The following is a 25889-nucleotide window of genomic DNA, read 5'->3' as shown; positions in this document are numbered from 1 at the left end:
TCAAATCAAATGTATTTGTTACATTTATAAGTAGTAAACTACCAATTCAAAAGCTTTGATGAAACTATAGATGTTGTACTTTTCTTTGAAATTGGTACTGAACAAGATTTAATGAAAGCACATTGCGTATCCTCTTTCTTATATGTCTCAAGCTAAATGTTCATCACTTTTCCCCTGAATCAAATCTGTTATGTTCATTGGTTTGCTCACATCTGTAGCATTCATTCTCTTCCTCATATTGTTGTCTACTTGACCTGCTCATTATACTCTTTTCTCACTTGACGTTCTGAGCTAATATAGCTGGAAATTTTGACTTCGATGACAGAATTAAAGAGCACAATAGCATGCAAAGTGTTATAAATATTTTGCACCTTTGTCATGTCCTATTACCAGAGACCATGCTTTTATCCAACCTTTTTTACTACGCAAGTATTGCAGCATGTAAAGAAAAATATCCATGTTATTTTTTTTAATCAATCTTTTTATTGGCATTTTCAAAATTATGTACATTGCCATTTGTTTTCAGTCACAAAGGTTTCTTCTTAGGTTTCTCCATTTACAGTTTGTCACCATCTGGCTCAGCATACAATCCTCCCTACACCCCGCACCCCCCCCCCCCCCCCCCCCCCCCCCAGCTCCTCGCCCTGACCACACAACCCCATCCCCCCCCCCTCCCCCTTGCTCCGTTCTTCACTGCTTCCCCCCATTCTTTCTTGCTGGGTTTTGCTATCTCACCTTGCTACCCCCCCAACCACCCCACAGTCATCCCTCGCTGTCCTCTTTTTGTCTTGTCCTGGCTATTACCCCTGGCTACTGGCTATTTATTTCTTTATGTGTTGGCCACAAACAGGTCTCGGAACAGTCGGGTGAATGGCTCCCATGTTTTCCACGAATGGCGCATTTGATTTTCTCCATTTGGAGAAATTTCGATAGGTCGGACAGCCAGTCTGCAGCTTTAGATGGTGCTGCTGATTGCCAACCGAGCAGAATTCAACGGCAGGCGGTCAGGGAGGCAAAGGCAAGGGCGTCCGCCCTCCTCCCCATGAAGAGATCTGGCTGGTCTGATACCCCGAAGAACGCCACGTTTGGGCATGGCTCCACCCGCATCCTCACAACTTTGGACATTACCTCGAAGAAGGCTGTCCAGTGCCCAGCAACTCTGGGGCAAGACCAGAAAATGTAGGCGTGATTGGCCGGGCCTCCTTGGTACCGTTCACATCTATCCTCCCCTCCAGAAGAACCTGCTCATCCGGGTTCTGGTCAAGTGGGCTCTATGTACCATTTATAGCTGCATTAGGTTGAGCCTCGCACATGTGGAGGTAGAGTTTTTAAAATAAATTTACAGTACCCAATTTCTTTTTCCAATTAAGGGGCAATTTACCTACTCTGCACATCTTTGGGTTGTGGGGGAGAAACCCACGCAAACACAGGGATAATGTGCAAACTCCACACGGACAGTGACCCAGAGCCGGGATCGAACCTGGGACCTCAGCACCATGAAGCAGCCACCGTGCTGCCCATGTGGAGGTAGAGTTCATAGAATTTACAGTGCAGAAGGAGGCCATTTGGCCCATCGAGTCTGCACCGGCTCCTGGAAAGAGCACGCTACCCAAGGTCAACACCTCCACCCTATCCCCATAACCCAGTAACCCTACCCAACACTAAGGGCAATTTTGTACACTAAGGGAAATTTATCATAGCCAATCCACCTAACCTGCACATCTTTGGACTGTGGGAGGAAACCGGAGCACCCGGAGGAAACCCACGCACACACGGGGAGGATGTGCAGACTCCGCACAGTGACCCAAGCCGGAATCGAACCTGGGACCCTGGAGCTGTGAAGCAATTGTGCTATCCACAATGCTACCGTGCTGCCCTTAAGTTGCCCCTGTGCAGTGCTCGCTCCAGAATCCACCCTATTTTGAACCCCAAGTCTTCCTCCCATTTCCACCTTGTCACGTCCAGTTCGGTGTCGGCCCTCTCTAACAGTCGTTTGTACATGTCATTACAGTTCCCTCTGCCTAGGATGTCTGCGTCCAGTAGCTCTTTTTTTAAATGTTAAGAGTACCCAATTTTATTTTTCCCCCAATTAAGGGACAATTTAGTGTGGCCAATCCACCTAACCAGCACATCTTTGGATTGTGGGGGTGAAACCCACGCAGACATGGGGAAAAGGTGCAAACTCCACACAGACAGTGACCTGGGGCCAGGATTCGAACCCGGCTCCTCAGCGCCGTAGTCCCAGTGCTAACCACTGCGCCACCGTGATACCCTTTCCAGTAGCCCTTCTAATAGTGTCTGTCGTGGTGGTCGCGGGTTTGCCCTTGTCTCCTCCCGTAGGAAATTTTTATGCTACAGGTATCTTAGTTTGTTGCCTTTAGCTAGCGGAATCTCTGCATCAGTTCTTCCAAAGTTGTGACCCTACCATCAGTGTATAGATCCCTGTGGCACAGTGGTTAGCATCGCTGCCTACGGCGCTGAGGACCTGGGTTCGAATCCCGGCCCTGGGTCACTGTCCGTGAGGAGTTTGCACATTCTCCCCGTGTCTGCATGGGTTTCGCCCCCACAACCCAAAGATGTGGAGGTTAGGTGGATTGGCCACATTAAAATTGCCCCTTAATTGGAAAAAATAATTGGGTACTCTAAATTTTTTTTTTTTTTTAAAGAAAAAAAAAGTGTATAGGTCCCTGACTGTCAATGTCCCCCTGTCTCCATCTTTTGAAGCTGGCACCGGTGAGTGCTGGTGTGAACCTGTGGTTATTGCAGATGAGCGCACCCACTCGCCTTCTGGCTCCTTTGTCCATCCCATCACTCTTTCCGCTGTCACTGTCCAGTGGTAGAATTGTAGGTTTGGGAGGGTTAGTCCTCCCCTGGATTTTGTTTTCTGTACGACCTTCTTTGTGATCCTAACATTCTTTCCCCACCCATAGAAATGCCATCATTAATTTGTCCAGGGAGTTGAAAAAGGCCTTGGGGACATAGATCGGGATAGGTCTTAGTAGGAGAGGTACATGGGCAGTACGTTCATTTTGATCGTCTGCACTCTCCTGGCAAGGAGAGTGGGAGTGTGTTCAACCTCTGCAGGTCCTTTGTGACTTCCTCTGTCAGACTGGTCAGGTTCCATTTGTGGGTCCCCTTTCAGTCATGAGCGATTAGGATCCCTCATGATTTTGTGTTGGGCTTGTTTAAACGACAGCCCTACCAGTGCTGCCCCGCCCCCTTGCGGGTTCACCAGGAAAATCTCACTTTTGCTCATGTTGAGTTTGTAGCCTGAGAAGGCACCAAACTCTTTCAGGAGCGTGATGATTCCTTCCATGCTGCTTTGTGGGTCCGAGATGTAGAGGAGCAGGTCATCCGCGTAGAAACCCTCTGCTCTCTGCCTCTTCTTTGCTGTTCTGAGAGCGATCGCTAATGATTCGGTCGCTGCGGCGACAGCAGGCATCCCTGCCTGGTGCTGCTGTGCAGCTGGAAGTACTGGGAGCTGGTGTTGTTTGTCCGTACGCTTGCCAAGGGAGCGTTGTACAGGAGTTTCACCCATGAGGTGAATCCTTTTCCGAGCCCGAACGACTCCAGCACCTCTATAAGGTACATCCACTCGACTCTGTCGAAGACCGTTTCTGCATCTAGGGAGAGGATCACCTCAGGTGCTCTATCCCCGGATGGGGTCATGATCATGTTCAGCAGGCACCCGATTTTCGATGTTAGATGTCTACCTTTGACAAAGCCCCGTTTGATCCTTTGTGACCACCTCTGGTACGCAGTCTTCTAGCCTTTTGGCTGGGATCTTGGCCAATATTTTGGGCATCTACGTTTAGTACCGAGATGGGTCTGTATGAACCGCATTCAGTCAGGTCTTTGTCTTTCTTAGGTATTAGCAAGATTGAGGCTTGCGCTAGCATAGGTGGCACTGCGGCCCTTGTCAGCGAGTCTGTGAACATTTCCCGCAGGTGCAGGGCCACTGCTGTCGCAAATGTTTTGTAGAAGTCCGCCAGGAACCCATCTGGTCCCGGCGCCTTCCTCGCCTGCATGGAGCTTATCCTCTCCCATGATCTCTCCCAGTTCTAGCGGTGCTTCCAGGCACCGTTTTCCATCCTCCCCCACGACTGGCATGTCCAGTCCATCGAGGAACTGTTTCATCCCCGAGTCCCCTGCTAGGGGCTCTGCGGTGCACAGTCCCCGGTAAAAGTCCTCGAAGGTACTGTTAACCTTGTCTGGGTCCATTTCTAGCGTGCCTCTATTGTCCCTAATTTGCACAATCTCTGGTGGCTGCCTGCTTTCTCAGCTGTTGCGCCTACAGACAGCTGGCTTTGTCCGTGTTCGTATAGGGTCCCCCGTGCACCGTTTCCCTCGTGGAGAGCAGTTCAAAATCCATTTGTAGCTTTTTCCTCTCCACCCAAGTGTTCCACGGTCAGGGCCTCAAGAGTATTTGCAGCCTACCTTCAGTGTGGAGTCGACCAGCTGCTGCTTAGCCATTCTGTCCTCTCTATCCCTTCTTGCTTTAAAGGTGATAATTTCCCCTCTAATCGCGGTCTTTAGTGCCTCTCAGACGTGGAGGGGGAGACCTCCCAGATTTGGTTGTTTGTCGTGCACTCCGCCAAGGCCGGTGATACCCTCTCGCTGAAGGCCTTGTCGGCCAGTAGTGCCGTGTCCAACCTCCATGTGAGACGTTGGGTACTGCCCGTCTCCAAGGTCTCATCTAAATAACGTGGAGCGTGGTCGGAGATTACGATTACAGAGTACTCTGCCTTGACCAGCCCTGGCAGCACAGATTTTCCGACCACAAAGAAGTCAATCTTCGAGTATACGTTGTGGACTGGGGTGAAGGAGGAGAACTTCTGGGTGGGTGAATCCTCCATGGTCCACCGACCCCATCTGCCCCATGAAGCACAGTAGCTTCACAGCACCAGGTCCCAGGTTCGAATCCCGGCTTGGGTCACTGTGTGTGGAGTCTGCACGTTCTCCCCGTGTCTGCGTGGGTTTTCTCCCACAGTCCAAAGATGTGCAGGTTAGGTGGGTTGGCCATGATAAATTTCCCTTAGTCTCAAAAAAGGTTAGGTGGGGTCACTGGGTTACGGGGATAGGCTTAGGTAGGGTGCTCTTTCCGAGGGCCGGTGCAGACTCGATAGGCCGAATGGCCTCCTTTTGCCCTGTAAATTCCATGATTCTATGAAGTGACCGAGTTCCTTCGCCATGTTTGAGGTCTTCCCAGTTCTGGGGTTCGACCCGTCTGTCCGCGGGTCCTGTACACAGTTAAAGACCCCCCCCCCCCCCAAGATCAGTCGGTGCATTGCTATGTTGGGGACTTCCGCCATGGTCTTTTTAATGAATTTTGCGTCGTCCCAGTTGGGAGCGTACACATTGTCAAGTACTACTGGTACCCGTCCAGTCCACCGCTGACCATGACATACCATGCCCCTGGGTCTGTTACTGTCTTCATCACCTTAAACATCGTTCTCTTATTTAACAGAATCGCTACCCCTGGCCCTCGTACCATAGCAGGAATGGCAAGTCTGTCCCACCCAGCCCTTCCTAACCCGCTGTTGGTCCGGGAGTTACTATCCCGCTATCCTCCCACCCACTCTGTGGTTTCTGTCTGTTCTTTTCCCATCTTGCCCGACACTTATTCCTCCACCTTCTCTCTGCTGTTGCCCTCGGGTGGTGGTTCATAGTTCATCAGTCGGGTTGTGTTTGTGTTGGGAGGTGGTGGAGGGGCAAGGTTCTTTTCTCCACCCCCTCCCCCTTTTCTGGTGGGTTAGGAAAGGTCACCCTGCCCACCAGGTTGCCCAGCATTTAGGTCATGTAGTTAGTGGGGTCTCTGCCTTCGGTTTCTTCTAGTAGGCCCACGATCTGCAGGGTCGGTTGCGACTCTTTCAAGGTTTTTGGTGGTGGCTTCCTGGGCCTCCAGTTTCTTTTCAGCCCTCCTCAGAGCAATCTGTATTTGCACCAGAGTTTCAGAAAATGCATCTTTCATCGCGGCCTGTATGTCCGTTTTAATTTCTTGACGGTGGTCTTTCAGTGCCTCTGAGAAGGATGCCACTGTTCAGTGCCCTCCCAGTGAGGGAGGACTTTGTACTTGGTTTTTCCACCTTTTTCGCTCCGGTGAGATTTGCGCTCTGCTACGTTGTGCGCTGGTCCACTCATCCAATTGCCTCCGCTCCAGATCCCTTGCACGTCTGGTCCACGTGCAGCTTCTGGCCTGGCCTTTCCCCGTCATTTTATTTCTCCTTCTTTCATCTCTTCACGTTCGGGGAACAGATCGGTGGAAGTTTTGGCGAGTTTTTTTTTAAACGGGTGATCGTTTCATGGTGTTGTGGGAGGAAAGCGAGAAAAAAAAAAAGAGGGTACCTCCCCCCCCAGGGAGAGAGAAAAAAAAGAAGAAAAGATGAAAACAAAAAAGCCCTCCTCCCCAAAAAAAAGCAAAAAAGGAGAAGAGAACCGAGAAATCAAAATCCCCACTGAAAAATAACATTTTCTTTTTTTTTAAAAACCACGTGTTTAAAAAGAACCCCGCGAGGAGAAAACAAAACAGAGTTCTTTTTTTTATATTTATAAATTTAGACTACCCAATTAATTTTTTTCCAAAAAAGGGGCACTTTAGTGTGTTCAATCCACCTAACCTGCACATCTTTGGGTTGTGGGGGCGAAACCCACGCAAACACGGGAAGAATGTGCAAACTCCACACAGTGACCCAGAGCCAGGATCATACTTGGGACCTCGGCGCCATGAAGCAGCAGGGCTAACCCACTGCGCCACCGTGCTGGCCTAAAATGGAGTTCTGCTCCGAAAGGGCTAATAAGCCCAAAGTGCCAGCACCCGTGGGAGGCCACCCACAATGTAGCCAGCAATCATCCCAACCCCAGAGAGAGAGAGAGAGAGAGAGAGAGAGAGAGAGAGAGAGAGAGAGAGAGAGGAAGGCGAAAAAAAATGAGAAATGGAGAAAGAGACCCACGAGGCAAAGTACAACGAAAATGGATAGAGAAATAAAACGGGAACCAAGGGGAGAGAGCCCAAAATAAAGACCCACGAGAGGAGACAACAAGAGAGGAAAGAAAACAGCTCCAAAAAGACAGGGTTCTCCTTTGATCAGCCCAAACTGCCGGCACCAGTGCGGGAGCCACCCACGATGCTGGTACTGTCTTCTCTTAAATTCTTAGTCGCTCACCCAATAGTCCTGTTTTTTTCCTTCCCCAGAAGTGCCTTCTTATGCCAAGTTCTGAACTTTTCAAAATATTTGTATTTTTGATTGTAGTAGAGAGCCTCCACGTGCTTGCTACCCACTCTGAGCTCAGGCCCCGCCCCCTCTCTTTGGTGGGCTTTCGAAGCTATAGTGTCGGCATGGGGGGGACCAGGACAGGTTGCTGCCGATCTCGACATCTAAAAACTTGAAGCTCTCGACTCTTTCTACTTCATTCCCATTGATGTAGACGGGGGCATGTTCCCCACTACGCTTCCTGAAGTTGATGACCATCCATGCTATTCTTAAAATTAGAGTGATAATGCCGGTGCAGAATTACTTCATCATTCAACTTGTGTCATTGTTCTAAAAGGAATATTTTAAAGTAATTCCCCCCAAAATTAGGAGTCACTTGCAGTACATTCTACATGCATTCAAAATGACTCAACAAATAAAACATTGCAACTTTGGTAGGAAATCCACAGCGTCTGTGGAGAAATGTGCTAACACAAAAGTACATTAGAATCTCTAGAATGGATAAACCCTATGCTGTTCTGTTATAGCAAACATTGGAATGAGATAAATTGTTCCCAATACAAACTAAATCCTAATAAATTGCTTGACATAACCACAAACTCTAATTGGAGGCGCACACATAAGAACATAAGAACTAGGAGCAGGAGTAGGCCATCTGGCCCCTCGAGCCTGCTCCACCATTCATTGAGATCATGGCTGATCTTTTGTGGACTCAGCTCCACTTTCCGGCCCCAACACCATAACCCTTAATCCCTTTATTCTTCAAAAAACTATCTTTACCTTAAAAACATTTAATGAAGGAGCCTCAACTGCTTCACTGGGCAAGGAATTCCATAGTTTCACAACCCTTTGGGTGAAGAAGTTCCTCCTAAACTCAGTCCTAAATCTACTTCCCCTTATTTTGAGGCTATGCCCCCTAGTTCTGCTTTCACCCGCCAGTGGAAACAACCTACCCACATCTATCCTATCTATTCCCTTCATAATTTTATATGTTTCTATAAGATCCCCCCTCATCCTTCTAAATTCCAATGAGTACAGTCCCAGTCTACTCAACCTCTCCTCGTAATCCAACCCCTTCAGCTCTGGGATTAACCTAGTGAATCTCCTCTGCACACCCTCCAGTGCCAGTCCTTTCGCAAGTAAGGAGACCAAAACTGAACACAATACTCCAGGTGTGGCCTCACTAACACCTTACACAATTGCAGCATAACTCAAATATAGAAGAAAATTAGAGATTAAATTTAATAGCCACGCAAGGTAACAAAAATTTAAACAGATAGTCCAGAGTAAGAATAAATACAAATCGCATCTTGGGTGTTCAAACACTTACCACAACCCAGAGGCACCCACTCAAAAAAGGTACTAGTTATAAGGTGATGGAACTAGGAATAGAGAGCATGAGGTGCATAAAAAGGGAAGCAAACTATTTCATCACAGTAGAGAAAAATTTGCCCTAAGGAGCCTTGGGATCCAAATCTCAGTGTTCCAATCTTCAAAACAGCAATAATACTTACAACTGAGGTCCTAAATTATAGAATCCATTCTTACAGAAATCAAACTTGAACCGATCTTTTACGGGCACCTAAGGTGGCAAGACATTCAATTAAATCTGATTTGATTGTCACCCCAAAATTCAAACAATAAAATGGAAATTTAAACTTTAAACACAACACGTTTGTTCGCACAACAATCACAAGACAGAAACGGGCCATTCAGCCTATCATGCTCCATTATTCAGGTTTTCAGTCACTTCAATGTATGTGACAACCAAATTATTTAGCAGGGTAGTTTGCTTCACTTGTAAGATCAGCTCACCACCAGCTGCTACAAGCACTCATCCCTGTATTCGGATGAGGACATGTTAATGCAAGCGAGTCATTCCCTTAATGCAGTCTTAGAAACACTTTGCTGCCATACTTGAAGCAAGTCAATAAGCAACTGACCAGACCCAAAACAGTGTACCGAACTTTTGGCTTCCTTTTTTCAAAGTTACTTATTAGCTCCCCGAGTAACACATTTTCCTGAGTCAGCTACTCACAGAAAGACAAATAATGGTGCCCTTGGTTACTTCAATAATTAGTAGAGCAGTACTGAGCAGAGATATGCAGAGTCAACAAGGAAAATGTTTTTAAAATGTAGAGCAGACTTAAAGAATGTGGTTACCTTTAAAGGGATCAGTATTTTGCGAGATTTGTAAACTGAAATCGAAACTGTTACAATTCAATACATCAACAAGTAATTTACAGTTAAAGATGCATCAATTTTTAAATAAAAAAGTGTGAAAACAGCATTATGATAGCTTATACTCAAACAAATATGCTCATCACTGAAACCCACTGGGGGCATGGGTCACACACATAGAAATACAGAGTGGCAAATAAAGGCCATGTGCTGTATGATTAATTGAACACTAAGGTGACCAGCTAATTGTTACTTTCTTTTGCATTGTGCCGAGATATTTTTCAAACCTCCTGAACAGCTTGCAAAATGGGCAATTAGCCATACACATGGCGGAAACAACTGGAAGCCAAAACGTATTCCCATTCGCTCCTCCAAATGCATGGAGGCTGCGGATAATGCATTCTTCCACTCAGTGGGAATGAGGACAGAACAGGAATCATATTTTGATACAATTCAAAATCGTATCAAATATAAATTGATATAACTATATTTAGATTCAAGTAAATTGCCCAAGGGACCATTAAGCATGAACTATTTTAACAATGCGGTTAATATTGGTGGCCATGGGCGGCACCCATGGTTAGCACTGCTGCCACACGGCGCCAAGGACCCGGGTTCGATCCCGGCCTTGGGTCACTGTGTCAGTGCGGAGTTTGCACATTCTCCCCTTGTCTGCATGGGTCTCACACCCACAACTCAAAGATGTGCCGGGAAGGTAGATTGGCCATGCTAAATTGCCCCTTAATTGGAAAAAAAGAATTGGGCAGTTTACATTTTTTTTCTTAATATTGATGCCCATTACACACGCTATGTTTATATTTCAAGGCTGGATGGAGGAGGGTGTCAGTGAATAATCATCAGGAGTAGGACTATACTAATGTTGATTCTCTTGCCCAAATTATAGAATACCAACCTGTGCCAGTCGGGTAGAATGCCAACCTATGCCAGTTGAAATCAGCTAGTACCACTGATTTAAAATGACATCGGAAAACTAGATTTCTATACACAAAACCATCAAGTGAGCCACAATAAGAGGATTATAAAACAGACTGGATAAAGCAGTTTTCCCTGATTTAAAATGGAAAACAGATCCATTATATGTACCTAGTTGTCAATAATCTCAAATTCAAGTTCACCTTACCAAGTCTGGAGCACTGACAGCACGACCAGTGAAACCCTGAAAATGAAAATAAGTAATTTTTTTAGATCAGAATCAAGTCTAGTTGCACAAAAATTAAATGCAGATTAGAGGTGAACATTTGAAAAAGGCATTAAGTGGTCACAGTAGCTCTATAAATTCACCTATGAAATTGGCCTGCAGAGAGCCCAAGTACAAACAGAGAAAATAGGAGTAGGCCATTCAGCCCCTCAAGCCTGTTCCGCCATTCATTATCATGGCTGATCATCCAACTGCTTCTCCCCCACTTTTGATCCCAAGAGCTATATCTAACTTCTTCTTTAAAACAAACAATGCTTTGGCCCCAACTGCTTTCAGTGGTAGAGAATTCCATGGGGTCACCACTCTCTGGGTGAATACAGTTCTCCTCATCTCAGTCCTAAAGGTTTATCCCATATCCTTAGACTGTGACCCGTGGTTCTGCCCCCCCCCCCCCCCCCACGCCGCCACACCCGCCATTGGGAACATCCTTCCTGCACCTTACCCTGTCTAGTCTTGTTAGAATTTTATTGGTTTCAATGAGATCCCTCCTTATTCGATTAAACTCCAGTGAATATAATCTTAACAGAATCAATCTCTCCTCATACGTCCATAGAATCCCTACAGAATGAGGCCATTCGGCACGAGTCTACACTGACCTCTCAGAAGAGCACCCTACCAATGCCCACTGCCCCGCTCTATCCTGTAACCCCACCTGACCTGCACATCCTTGGACTGTGGCAGAAAACCGGAGCACCTGGAAGAAACCCTTGCTGACACGGGGAGAACATGCAAACTCCACACAGATAATCACCCAAGATCGAATCAAACCTGGGTCCCTGGCATTGTGAGGCCTGTCCTGTCATCTCAGGAATCTGCACTCCCTCTACAGCAAGACCATCCTTCCTCAAATAAGGAGACCAAAACTGCACACAATATTCCAGGTGTGACTCACCAAGGCCCTGAATGATTGCAGCAAGACATTTCTGCTCCTATGCTCGATTCCTCTCACTAAGGTTGGCATACTATTTGCCTTCTTTACTGCCTGCTGCACCTGCATGCTTATTTACCAGCGACTGTTGTACAAGGACCCAGGTCTCGTTGCACATTCCCTTCTCCATCCTGTTTTTTCTACCAAAGTGGCTAACCTCACATTTGTCCACATTATTCACAGATATGAAGCATTTATATATCCAAGAATAGCAATAATAACATATCTGCTTTTCATTCATTGAAAGAGAAGGGATTTTAAAACTCAAAACAAACAAGCATGACATAATTTAATGATTTATTATTTCACCAATAACTCATTCTAGAGAACAAGTTATTTTTGTTTGACTTGATAAAGGAGAAAAGCAAAAAAATGTGATCAGATATGGGAGAATATCCTAGCAGTTGGGATTTTAATATGAAAATTAGTTTCAATGCCTTTGTTACAAACTAAAATCTAACGCTTTCAAAAGCAAAAGCTTGGTAAATTGCCAGGGACCTGAGCAGACACGCCCAAGGATAATGAGAAAGCATGGGTGGAAATTGTGAAGGCACTGGCTATAATCTTAATTTCCTTCGATAAGAGGTTGGTGTCAGAGGGCTGGAAAACTGCAAATGTTACACCCTTGTTAAAAAAAGGACAGAAATAAACCCAGCAACTAGACCAGTCAGTCAGTGGTCACCTCAGTGGTGAGAAATCTTCTGGAAATAATGCTCACTAACCAGATTGAGTTTTTCCAATGAGGTAATGCAGCTGATGTGATGTACCATGGTCTTCCAAAAAGGCATTTGATAAAGTGCCACATAACATGTTTGTCAACAAAACTAAAGCACATGACATAAAAGGGATTTTTGCAGCATGGATATACAATTGGCTGAGGACAGGAAACAGTGGTGCTGAACTGAATGTTTATCCAGACTGGAAGAAGGTACACAGTGGGGCTCCCAGAGGGTTGGTAGTAGGATCACTGCTTTTCTTGATCTCTATTCATTTTTTTTTAAACTGTCCTCATTTTCCACATGTTCATCAAATACACAATAAAAGATAACCAACAATAACAAATACAGTATCAATCCTCCAACCAGCTTCCCCTTCAACATACAAACTAAAACATCACCCATACATTCCAAATACAACAAAACAAAAAGACCAAAAGAGAATCAATGGTCATCCCATAAATAATAAACAATGTGCTCAACCCCCTCCCAATAGCACCACCCCCTAATGTTCGATGGCATCCAATTCTTGAAAGTGCAAGATAAACAATGCCCATGAATTTTAGAGCCTTTCCATTCTCCCCTTCAGCTCAAACATCACCTTCTCAAGCATCCAAAATTCCAGCAGGCCCCCCCCCCCCCCCCCCCCGCCAAGCCGAAGCAGAGGCCGGAGAAGCTGACCTCCACCCCAGCAGGACCCGCCTCCGGGGCGATCAGCGAGGCGAAGGCTAAAACTTCACCCCCGCACCCACCTAGGCTGGTCCAACAACCCGAAAATGGCTTCCATGGACCCTGGTTCCAAACTCACATGTACCACCCCGAGATAACCTTAAAATCTTCCCTGCAATACCCCTCCAGCTTCAGGCAGGACCAAAACATGTGAACATGGTTTGCAGGGCCCCTCCCTGCTCACATACATACTCCACCCCCTCAAAGATTCGGCTCACCCTTGCCCTCATGAGGTTCGTCCAAAACACGACCTTCAACTGCATCAGCCCCCAATTTCCTGCACGAGGTTGAGGCATTTACCCTCCAGAGCATCTCACATCACAGGCCATCTCCTGATCGCTATTCAAAACCAGGATTTCAATGTGCAGGGGGTAATTTTGAATTTGCAGATGACTCAAAAACTGAAATACGGTTAACGGAGATGGATAGAAATAAACTTAAAGGAGACTTCTGGTGACAGCCATGGTGCGCGTGGTCGCACATTTGGCAGCTCCCGCTTGTGGCGGTGTTTTCGGGCCCTTTCCCCAATTAACGGGGGGATATTTTAATGGAAAAAGGTGGAGGAAGAGTTTATTCTACCGGTGGACCAGAAGTAGTGTTAGGCGAAAGGAGCTGTCGGAGCGATAAACTTTTCCTGCGTCACAGGGGCAGATGGCAGAGGGTAAAGGATCGTCCCTACCATCTCAGTGGTCTATGGAGCAGCTGATGGGCTTCTTGAACGAAACGTTCACCCAGCAGAGAAAGGAGTCTCTGGAGGACCTGGCAAGAACGGTCGATCCGCTTATGCGGGGATCGACTGCGTGGAGCTAAGGTTAAAGACTCATTGCCAGGCAATCCAGAAGGTGGAAGAGATGGTGGGGGAGCATGAGGAGCAGCTTACTTTGTTGGCGGCCGAGATGGGGGTTATCCGAGATACCCAGAAGCAGCTTCAGCAGAAGGAGGAATATCTGGAGATCTGATCCCGGAGGCAGAACCTGGAGGATTGTGGGGTTGCCAGAGGGCATTGAGGGAGCAGACGCTGGCTATATGTAGCCATGATGCTGGAGGCGTTGCTGGGAGAGGGGGTCTTCAAACGGCTCCTGGAAGTGGATCGGGCGCACAGGACCCTGATGAGGAAGCTCATGATGGCATCGAGCTACTGAGGGCAATGGTGGTGTGGTTGCACCGGTTCCTTGATAAGGAATGGATCCTGAGGTGGGCGAGGCAGACAAGGTGGTGTTCCTCGGAGGGCAGCGAACTTCGAGCATACCAGGACCTCGGTGTGGTGCTGGCCAAGAGAGCGGGTTTCAGCAGAGTGAAGGTTACCCTCTTTAAGGGGGTGACGTTCGGGATACTGTACCTGGTCCACTTCTGGGTGACTTACAATGGTTGGGAATATTGCTTTGGGACGCCGGAGGAAGCAAGGAGTTTGAGAGACAATTGATTGGCAGAAAGAGGAGGACATTGAACTTTGGAGGTGTTTGGGGAGGTTGGTTCTCCCTCTTCACCCCCCCCCCCCCCTTTTCTTTCTTCTTGGGTTTTTATCCCCTGGGGAGGCGGGTGGGATGAGGGAGAGTCATGTCTGAGTGCATTGGGCTCTGTTTATTCTCTGGGGCTATTGTCCTTTGTTCTTCTGTGGGGGTTGTGTTTTTTCTTTCTGTCTTTGACTGTTGATATTGTTGTTTGCACCAGATGGGATGTGCTCCCGCTGTCGCTTGCGGGACGGGTGCCATCGGTGAAGATGACGGTTCGCCCGAGGTTTTTATTTGTGTTCCAGAATCTTCCAATCTTCATTCCGAAGTCCCCCCCCCCCCTCCCCCAAGGAGGGTGAACACACTGATATCGGGGTTTTATTTGGGCGGGTAAAGCCCCGCGGGTTAAGAAGGTGCTGCTGGAGCGGGGTCGAGGTGGGAGCGCATTAGCTCTTCCAAATTTGATGAATTATTATTGGGCGGCATATAGCCATGGTTATGAAGTGGGTAGCGGGGGAGAGGTCAGTATGGAAGCAGATGGAGACAGCTTTATGTAAGGACTCGAGTTTAGGGGCACTGTTAACAACACCTTTACTGTTCTCGCCGGCCAGGTACTCCCCAAGCCTGGTAGTGGTGGCTGCCTTGAGGGTGTGGGGTCAGTGGCGACAGCACCTGAAGCTGGAGGGGGCCTTCATTTGGGCACCGATTGGCGGGAATCATAGGTTTGCTCCGGGGAGGCTGGATGGGGGGTTTGAGGGATGGTAATGGGCAGAGATTGAGTGGTTTGGGGATCCATTTGTTGGGGGTAACTTCGAGCTTGGAGGGGTTGGTGAAGGATTTTGTGTAGCCTGAAGCAGGTGCCGACCTTGCCCCACCTGCAGCCCCAGGAAAAGATGGTGTCAAAAACAGGGGTAGGTGAGAGTAGCACGTCGGAAATTTATAAGGAGTTGATGGATTATGAGGGAGCAGAGATAGGGGTAGTGAAGCGTTGGGGAGAGAGGTGGAGGGTGGGGTGTGGGAGGAGGCGGGTGAACACATCCTCTTCGTGTGCTAGCGGGGGGGTGGTTGAAAAAGGTTGGGGAGCAGGATGCGGGATGGTGGGATGTTAGGTTTTTATTTGTTTTGATTATTTGCATTTCTGTTTGCTTGCTTTTCTTTTTTGGTTGTGTTTGATATATTTTTCAAAAAAAAAGGTTATAAACTTCAAGAGGTCATAGATAAGCGGCCTACCATTGGATTGGATTGGATTGGATTTGTTTATTGTCACGTGTACCGAGGTACAGTGAAAAGTATTTTTCTGCAAGCAGCTCAACAGATCATTCAGTACATGGGAAGAAAAGGGAATTGAACAGAATTCAAGAAAATACATGAGAATACATAATACATTGGCCCATGGTCTCGGCATTATCAACGGGATTTCTCGTAAATGCACCCCTTGCCACCGGAAACCTGCAGCAGTGCTGCGCTCTCAGCGGGACCAGTAGGAAAATATCTCCCATTGACATTCACTGTAGTAAAATACTTGACGTATTTGGTAATCGGGTACAGTTAAATAAATAAATAACCTTTATCGTCACAAGTAGGCTTCCATTAACACTGCAATTATGTTACTGTGAAAAGCCCCTAGTCGCCACATTCCGGCGCCTGTTCGGGTACACAGAGGGAGAATTCAGAATGTCCAATCGGGACTTGTAGGAGGAAATCAGAGCATCTGGAGGAAACTCACGCAGACGCTGGGAGAACGTGCAGACTCCGCACAGACAGTGACCCAAGCAGGAATCGGACCTGGAACCCTGGCACTGTGAAGCCATAATGCTAACCATTATGCTATCGTGCTGTTGTATTTTTCATGATTCTCCGCAGTCAGTGATGAGCATGAGCAACTTGGATTCTCAAAATTCAAACCAGGGAATGGAAAACAAGGAAAGTCGCAGGATGGCTGAAGTCAAAAGAACAAAGAATCTGAACAAGATACTGTTCACTGAAGTTAAAAGGAACAGAGAGAGACTCCCAAGGTGCAGACCTGGAGAAGTCAGCTAACGAGAAGCAAGACATCTGAAGTAATTCGAAGTTTAGTGACACCGTCATTATAACCTATGAAGCAGTGGCATTCTGTTGCCGTGGTTGGTTTCCTGAGAGATTGCATGGAAACTTGAATGCATCTGGCAATCCAGGGCAGAGGAATACTGAGAGGTTAAAATTCTGGAAGTGGTTTTATAAAACGTTCGCGGGAATATTGGGGCCGGTGTTGTTGAGGATGTTCAATGAAGCAAGGGAAAGAGGGGTGTTGCCCCCGACGATATCACAGGCAACGATTTCGCTGATTCTTAAGCGGGACAAGAACCCGGAGCTGTGTGGGTCCTACAGGCCGATCTCCCTGTTGAATGTAGATGCCAAGTTGCTGGCCAAAACCTTGTCCTCCAGGATCGAGGATTGTGTTCCGGACGTTATTGGGCAGGAACAGACGGGGTTTGTTAAGGGCAGGCAGTTGGTGGCCAATGTAAGAAGGCTGTTAAATGTGATCATGATGCCCCTGGAAGTTGAGGGGGGGCGGCTGGAGGCAGTGATCACAATGGATGCAGAAAAGGCTTTTGGTCGGGTAGAATGGGACTATCTGTGGGAGATACTGGGACGGTTCAGATTTGGGCGGGGCTTTATTGACTGGGTCAGGTTACTGTATCAGGCTCCTGTGGCAAGTGTACGGACAGATAGGACAACATCGGACTATTCTAGACAGCACCGGGGGACGAGACAGGGATGCCCCCTCTCCCCACTGTTGTTTGCGCTGGCTATAGAGCTGTTGGGAATTGCTCTGAGAGCCTCGAGGGGCTGGAGAGGACTGGTCCGGGGGTGGAGCACAGAATTTCGCTCTGTGCGGATGACCTGCTTCTGTACGTTTCGGACCCATTAGAGGGGATGGAAGTAATCATGAGGATTCGAGGGGAATTTGGCCGGTTTTCAAGGTATAAGCTTAATATGGGAAAGAGTAATATGTTTGTGGTCCAGGCGAGGGGACAGGAGAGGCGACTGGGAAGTGGTGCGGGAATGGGACCGGCTGCATAAATTGAATCTGGCCCGGTTGGTGGGCCAAATGAAGGACGATTTTCGGAGATGTGACAAGTTTCCGTTGTCTCTGGCTGGGAGGGTGCAAACGGTGAAGATGACGGACCTCCCGAGATTCCTATTTGTATTTCAGTATCTCCCATCTTTATTCCGCGGTCCTTTTTTAAGCAGGTCAACAGGGTGATCATGTGCTTCGTCTGGGTGGGCAAGATCCCGCGAGTAAGGAAGGTAATGCTTGAGCGGAGTCGGGGAGAGGGCGGTTTGGCGCTGCCAAATTTTAGCAACTATTACTGGGCAGCTAATAGAGCCATGATCAGGAAGTGGGTGGTGGGGGAGGGCTCGGCATGGGTGCGTATGGAGGCGGCTTCATGTAAGGGACCCAGTTTGGGGGCGTTGGTAACTGCGCCTCTGCTGTTCCTGCCGGCACAGTACTCCGCCAGTCCAGTTGAGGCGTCATGTGGGAGCATCGGTCTGGGCCCCAATCTGTGATAATCACCAGTTTGCCCCGGGGAGTATGGATGGGGGTAGTTTCCGGTTATGGTGGAGAGCGGGGATTGAGAGGATGGGGGATATGTTCATAGAGGGGAGCTTTCGGAGTAGGAGGGCATTGGAAGAAAAGTTTGGGTTGGCGAGGGGAAACAAATTCAGGTATCTGCAGGTGCGGGACTTCCTTCGTAAACAGGTGTCAACCTTCCCGCTCCTACCGCTAAGGGGGATTCAGGACAGGGTAGTTTCGAGAGGGTGGGTAGGAGAAGGGAGCGTCTCAGACATTTATAAGGAGTTTATGGGGTCGGCGGAGACGCAGACCGAGGAGCTGAAGCGCAAGTGGGAGGAAGAGCTGGGAGGTGAGATAGAGGATGGTCTATGGGCAGACGCGTGGAGTAGAGTCAACGCGCCCACAACATGTGCCAGGCTCAGCCTGATACAATTTAAGGTTGTTCACCGGGCTCACATGACAGTTGCCCGGATGAGCAGATTCTTTGGGGTGGAAGGCAGGTGTGCAAAATGTGCGGATGAGCTGGCGAACCATGTCCACATGTTTTGGACATGTCCATAGCTTAGGGGATTTTGGCAGGGGTTTTCAGACATCATGTCCACGGTGTTAAAAACAAGGGTGGCGCTGAGTCCAGAGGTGGCGATTTTTGGGGTGTCGGAAGACCCGGGAATCCAGGAGGAGAAAGAGGCAGACATTCTGGCCTTTGCTTCCCTGGTAGCCCAGAGACGGATACTATTAGCTTGGTGGGACTCAAAGCCCCCAAAGTCAGAGACTTGGCTATCGGACATGGCTAGCTTTCTCTGTTTGGAGAAAATCAAGTTCGCCTTGAGAGGGTCACTGTTAGGGTTCACCCGGAGGTGACAACCGCTCGTCAACTTCTTTGCGGGAAATTAATAGTCAGCAGAAGGGGGTGGGGGCGGGGAAGTAGTTTAGATTAGAGTAGGGGGTCAATAAGGGTGGGACCTTTACGAGAGGTAAATGGCTTTTGCACTATGTTTATGGTTTCATGTATATTGTTTATTTTGTTGTTACGATACCAAAAATACCTCAATAAAATGTTTATTTTTAAAAAAAATTCTGGAAGTGGGTTCTTCGTGAAGGCTATAGGAAAAAAACCCTGTGTAAGAGAATATTTCAAAGTGTGGAAACCCTCATGGCGAAGTCAGAGTTTCAGTGTGACCAGTTGGCTCACAGCATGACAAACATCTGGGGTGGGATCTGAGGAGAAATCCACATTGTATTGGGTGGCATCTGTTACTTGGGTTTCAGAGTGTGGTGTGTACGACCACATTTCACCTATGGTTTACATGGACTGTGTACTTACTTGAAACATTTAGAGTAGGTTTGTAACTTGTGTTAACCTTACAACTCTTGTGTTTACCGGTAAATATAGAGCTTGGTGAAGTAGTGTATGATAGGTAATATTTTCTGGTTTAATAAATGTTTTATTCTTTTGTTTAAAAGATAATTGATAGGCCTGTGACTGTTCACCCATGTCTCTAAAACAAAAATAAAAACAAAAGAAAGTTAGATTCTGACAAGCCGGGGTCCACTCTTGGACCCGACTCTGCAGCATTACCATTCGTTGGCATTATGGCAAAAGAAAATACACATTTGAGGCAGATTATGAATCTCAACACCTAATTAAAGGCATACATGCAAAATAGTCTTATTATGGTTACATTGTTTTGGATTTCTATCAAGCATGTTTGAACTGTATGTTAAATAAACCACCATCCAACCAGTTTCCTAACTGGTGAAACACTAAGTTTTGTTAAGCTCATGAATGTCAACTAATTTCTTGCTATCTGAGCCATTTTTCCTGCACCATGAAAGTTAATGGAAACTTTGTATTAGTTTGGAGAAAGTTGCGACAATAACCAACTGTATCCATATCTCAAAAAAAAACTATGTTGCTTTCACACTAACAATTAGTCGTATTTTCCTTCAGAGGCACAGCTCTGCAATTTTATGATTGTAAAAATAACAGAAGAAAACAACATGCAGTATACAGAAAACAATAAACTCTTTCTAAATGCAATGTTATCATTGCAGGGTGCCAGTTATTCAAACAGTTGACAAAAGGGATACAATGCCCCTTTTTGTTGGCCAGACAAACTGAAGATTGTAATTCAACACAAAACACCAACAGTTTTTTCTGCGTCCATCTGAACAATTATCTTTTCTTTGTCTGTTTGATGATGATGGTTTATCCATTATTGTCAATTATGACAGCCTTTGATTTATTACCACCACAAACAGCATGTGCCCATATATCAGTTTAGGATTGGTCGGCAGCCGATCCTTATGCCTTTTGAGCTGACCCTCGTGAAAGTATTTGCCAACCTTCAACTCAACATGTTATCAGGTAGTTTCATATTATACTTCTTATATGATACTACCAAACAAAGTTATCAATCAATCTTCACAATATTGGCATCTACGACATTTCTCCTTCTGAGGACTGCCTTATCCAGAATCTTGTATCACTATTGACATTTCATGATCCTTCAGAGGCAACTTAAGTTGAAATGATTTGAGGTTTTGACGTAGTAACTGTAATTAGTCCAGTTGTTGCATAATCACTAGAAATAGTGTAAAATGTGCTAACTATTGCCTTGTAGACCTAGTGTTTAGTTGCCCCTTCAACATTAAACCTCATTACTGAAGCAGTTCATGTCCAAATGCAACAATACTAGGACAATACCTAGGCTCGGGCTGACAAGTGGCACAAGTGCCAGGCAATGACCATCTCCAATAAGAGCGGATTCAAACATTGCCCCTTGACCTTCTGATGGGACCATCAATTCTACGGACACGTGCTTGTAGGATTAGAATAGTGGTTTTAATATACTCACAACAGAGCCAGCCGGTTAGCCATTGAACTTTCGGTGAACTGGCCGGCTGGCTCTGTGGCACGGATCTTTATACAGCAGCTCCAGGGGGAGGAGTTCTTGGCGGAGCCAAGTGGGGGCCCAGTACAAACTCTCGAGTACTCCCAGAGCTACTCCCCTGGTGGTCAGATAGTGCAACTGCACTTACAATATCGGTACGTATATACAATGGGAACAGAGTGACATTGGTAACTTATAATACCATGTGAATCTCATTCACCACATTCACCCCATGTGAAAAAATCAAGTCCGGCGGGGGTGGTGGCTCACAGAGTTAGTCTGTCCGGTGGACAAATTGTTCGTTGCGATCTGCGGAGCACCAGGGTTGCAGCCTCTTGCGGTGGCTGGGTGGGTGTTGAGAGCTGGGGTACGATGGCAGACTCCGGGGCGGGTCTCGTCCAAACTTCATACACCTCTGGCTCGACCGGAGACTGGGGGCGCTGGGGGCGGGCTGGTGCTGGCGCATGGAGCAGGTGGGGCGAGCTTACAGGATCGGGGGCGTGAGGGGGCGGCAGCATAGGGAATGGGGTAAGGGGTTCCTCAGTGGGGGTGGGGGGGGGGGCTGGATCCAGCGGGTGCCAGGTCCCAAAGGGATACTGTGTCCTGACGACCGTTCGGGAACTCCACAAATGCATACTGGGGGTTGGAATTGAGGAGGCGCACCGTTTCAACGAGGGGGTCGGTTTTGTGCGCCCTGACGTGCTTCCTCAGGAGAACTGGGCCTGGTGTCCTTAGCCACGCCGGAAGTGAGACCCCCGTGGTAGTGCCCCTAGAAAAAATGAAGAGCCGCTCGTGAGGGGTTTGATTGGTCGCTGTACAGAGGAGGGATCTAATTGCGTGGAGCACGTCGGGGAGGACTTCTTGCCATTGGGAGACTTGGAGTTTTCTAGACCGGAGGGACAGTAGGACGGTCTTCCAGACCGTCGCGTTCTCCCTCTCCACCTGCCCGTTCCCCCTGGGGTTGTAGCTGGTAGTCCTGCTCGAGGCGATGCCCTTGTCGAGCAGGTACTGACGCAGCTCGTCGCTCATAAAGGACGAACCCCGGTCTCTGTGCACGTAGCTGGGGAAACCGAACAGGGTGCAGACACTATGCAGGGCCCTAATGACTGTGTGGGAGGTCATATCAGGGCATGGAATGGCAAAAGGGAATCGGGAGAACTCGTCTATGATGTTGAGGAAATAAATGTTCTTGTTAGTGGAGGGGAGTGGCCCTTTGAAATCGATCAAGGTGTTCAAAGGGCCTAGAAGCCTTGACCAGATGAGCCCCGTCTGGTCTATAGAAGTACGGTTTGCACTCTGCACAAATCGGGCAGTCCCTGGTGACCGCTTTTACCTCCTCGTTGGAGAAAGGCAGGTTTCGGGCTCTGATGTAGTGGGCGAGCTGGGTGACCCCTGGATGGCAGAGGTCATCGTGGATGGCTTTCAGATGGCTGATCTGCGCGCTGGCGCATGTCCCGCGGGATAGGGCATCCGAGGGCTCGTTGAGCTTCCCCGGTCGATATTTAATATCATAACTATAGGTGGAGAGTTCGATCCTCCACCGAAGGATTTTATCGTTTTTTTATTTTGCCCCTTTGCGAGTTGTCAAACATAAAGGCAATCGATCGTTGGTCGGTGATGAGGGTGAACCTCCTACCCGCAAGGTAGTGCCTCCAGTGACAAACAGCCTCCACGATGGCTTGTGCTTCCTTCTTGACTGAAGAGTGTCGGAGTTCTGAAACGGATAGGGTACAGGAGAAAAATGCAACGGGCCTCCCTGCCTGATTTAAAGTGGCTGCTAGAGCTACCTCTGAGGCGTCGCTCTCAACCTGAAAGGGAGTGGATTCATCCACCGCCCGCATGCCTGCTTTGGCGATGTCCTCCTTGATGCAGCTGAAGGCATGGCGCGCCTCAGCTGACAGGGGAAATCGTGTGGCCTTAAAGAGTGGGCAGGCTTTGTCCACATATTGAGGGACCCACTGGGCGTAGTATGAGAAGAACCCCAAGCACCGTTTGAGGGCCTTGGGGCAATAAGGGAGGGGGAGTTCTAAGAGCATGCGGTCCGAGTCTGGGCCCAGGACTCCGTTCTCCACGACATAGCCGAGGATGGCCAGTCTGTTTGTGCGGAAAACGCATTTCTCCTTGTTATAAGTGAGGTTTAATTTCTGTGCCGTTTGGAGAAAATGGTGGAGGTTGGTGTCGTGGTCCTGCTGGTCATAGCCGCAGATGGTAACATTGTCCAGATACGGAAACGTGGCCCGCAGCCCGTACTGGTCTACCATTCGGTCCATTGCTCGTTGGAACACCGAAACCCCGTTAGTGACGCCGAAGGGAACCTGGAGGAAATGGAGGAGGCGGCCATTGGCCTCGAACGCCGTGTAGTGGCGGCCCTCCGGGCGGATTGGGAGCTGGTGGTATGCAGACTTCAGATCCACCGTGGAAAATAGCCGATATGGGCGATCTGGTTAACCATGTCTGCAATTCTGGAGAGGGGATACGCGTTTAGGAGCGTAAAGCGATTTATGGTCTGACTATAGTCGACGACCATGCAAAATTTTTTCCTGGTCTTGACGACCACCACCTGAGCTCACCAGGGACTATTACTGGCCTCTATGATCCCCTCACTGAACAGCCGTCGGACCTCCGATCGGATAAAGACCCTATCCTGTAGGCTGTATCGCCTGCTGCAAGTAACTACTGGTTTGCAATCTGGAGTGAGATTGGCGAAGGGGGGGGGGGGGGGGAAGAGGAGGGGCTAGGCTGCAGATAGTGAGTGGGGGCAGGGGCCCGCCGAAGCTGAGGGTGAGGCTCTTGAGGTTGCACTGGAAATCCAGGCCTAATAAAAGAGTGGCGCGCAGAGGTCGAGCAGGACATAAAATTTAAATTTCGAGAACTAGCGCCTCGAATTGTGAGTGTAGCAACGGTGCGTCCTTGGATTTGGACTGAGTGGGAGCCCGAAGCGAGGGCGATAGTTTGGCTCACAAGAAAAATAGTAAGCGAACAGCGTCTTACCAGCTCTGGGTGTATAAAGCTCTCGGTGCTCCCGGAGTCAAAGAGGCATGGCGTGCCGTACCTGTTGATCTGGACCTCCGCCATTGAACTTCGTAGGTGCTTGGGGTGGGATTGATCTAGGGTGACCGCGTTGAGTTGCGGGCCGCGTGATGGGTGCTCGGCAAAGTCGTAGTCTTCCGAGTGGACGTCCGGTCGAGTCGATGCCGGTACGTTCTGGCGAGCTTGGTGCAGGATCGCTGCGCTGAGTTGCGGGCCGCGTGACGAGTGCCCGGGGAAGTCGTAGTCTTCTGATGAGGTATCTGAGCATGGAGATGCAGATGGGGCCCGTGGATCACACGTGGATCGCGGCGAGGAAGATGGCGTCCAAGATGGCGGCCCCATGAGTCGCACGTGGCCGGCCGCATGGTGGGGGTTTGCCAAGATGGCGGCCCCCATGGATCGCACGTGGTGGGAGGGGGCGGAGTCAGGGCGTAGGCCACAGCGTTTCGGGCCCCGCGGGCCCGCTGGTGCTGGGAGCGATTTGTTCTCTCTACTGGGGAGTTAGAAACTGGGGCCCTTTTCGCGAGGCACACTCTGGCATAGTGGCCTTTCTTCCTGCAGCTGCTGCAGGTCGCGGATCGGGCTGGGTAGTGCTGCCGCGGGTGCAGGCTTTGTCCACAAAAATGGCAGGCTGGGGCAGCTGAGTAGCTGGCTGGGGCAGCAGAGTGACTGGCTGGGGCAGCAGAGTGACTGGCTGGGGCGGCAGAGTGACTGGCTGGGGCGGCAGAGTGACTGGCTGGGGCGGCAGAGTGACTGGCTTTGGCAGCGCAGTAGCTGGGGGGCCGTGCGGCACAGGCCTGGGGGAGTTGTTGGTCGGGGGCCCACGATGAGGTCACGGGGTCCGTGGGAAACGAGGTGAGGCTGCGGAAGGAGACTTCCATAGTGGTAGCAGCCTCCATAGTAGTATCTAAGTCCTGGGCCCCCTTTTCTCGCAGTCTTTGGCGCACATAGTTCGGCTGTTTAGCACACTGGGCTAAATCGCTGGCTTTGAAAGCAGACCAAGGCAGGCCAGCAGCATGGTTCAATTCCCGTAACAGCCTCCCCGAACAGGCGCCGGAATGTGGTGACTAGGGGCTTTTCACAGTAACCTCATTTGAAGCCTACTTGTGACAATAAGCGATTTTCATTTCATTTCATCTAAGGCCCGCTACGAAAATGTTCCCTACGTTCAGCCGCTGTAACTGCCTGATAATTACAGTCATTAGAGAGATTGTTCAGTTCACGTACAAATTCGGCTAGCGTTTCTGTAGGCCGCTGACGCCGAGTCGTAAACACGTGGCGTGCATAAACCTCGTTAATGGGCCTAACGTACATTTTGTCCAATATCGCCAGCGCTGCGGTGTAAGAACCGGCCGGATTTAGCTGTGTAGAGATTCTGTGGCTTACCCTCACGTGCAGTAGGCTGAGCTTTTGTTCCTCCGTTGTTTCAGAGGTGCTGGCTTCTGCCAGGTAGGCCTTAAAACATCTCAGCCAGTGGGAAAAAATATCTTTAGCCTCTGCATCCTGCGGGTCAAGTTCTAGACATCCAGGCTTGAGGGCTGCTTCCATGATTTACTTCGACTGTTTCGTAAGTATATTAAATTGATGGGACCATCAATTCTACAGACACGTGCTTGTAGGATTAGAATAGCGGTTTTAATATACTTACAACAGAGCCAGCCTGTTCGCCGTTGAACTTCCGATGAACTGGTCGGCTGGCTCTGTGGCACAGATCTTTATACAGCAGCTCCAGGGGGAGGAGTTCTGGGCGGAGCCACGGGGGAGCTCAGTACAAACTCTCGAGTACTCCCAGAGCTACTCCCCCTGGTGGTCAGGTAGTGCAACTGCAATTACAATATCGGCATGTCAGAACAGAGTGACATTGGGAACTTATAATACCGTGTGAATCTCATTCACCACACCTTCAATGCCATCACCATCACAGAATCCCTCACTATCAATATCCGAGGGGTTGCCATTGATCAGAAACTG

The 25889-nt window shown here is 48.7% G+C and overlaps 1 protein-coding gene across 5 annotated transcripts in view; it reads right to left on the bottom strand.

The window, feature by feature from the left end:
* spata13 (spermatogenesis associated 13) overlaps positions 1-25889 on the bottom strand; it is a 425777-nt gene that overhangs the window by 358599 nt on the left and 41289 nt on the right. For all 5 annotated transcript variants that reach the window (XM_038818100.1, XM_038818098.1, XM_038818099.1 and 2 more), the window contains exon 2: positions 10534-10569. In XM_038818100.1, coding sequence (XP_038674028.1) covers positions 10534-10569 — 36 coding nt within the window. The remainder of the gene's footprint in view (positions 1-10533; positions 10570-25889) is intronic.

This window comes from Scyliorhinus canicula, chromosome 14 (genome assembly GCF_902713615.1).
Source record: "Scyliorhinus canicula chromosome 14, sScyCan1.1, whole genome shotgun sequence".
Classification (NCBI taxonomy): Eukaryota; Metazoa; Chordata; class Chondrichthyes; order Carcharhiniformes; family Scyliorhinidae; genus Scyliorhinus; species Scyliorhinus canicula.
The sequence above is the reverse complement of the archived record's forward strand: the minus strand, read 5'-3'. Positions and strand labels throughout refer to the sequence as shown.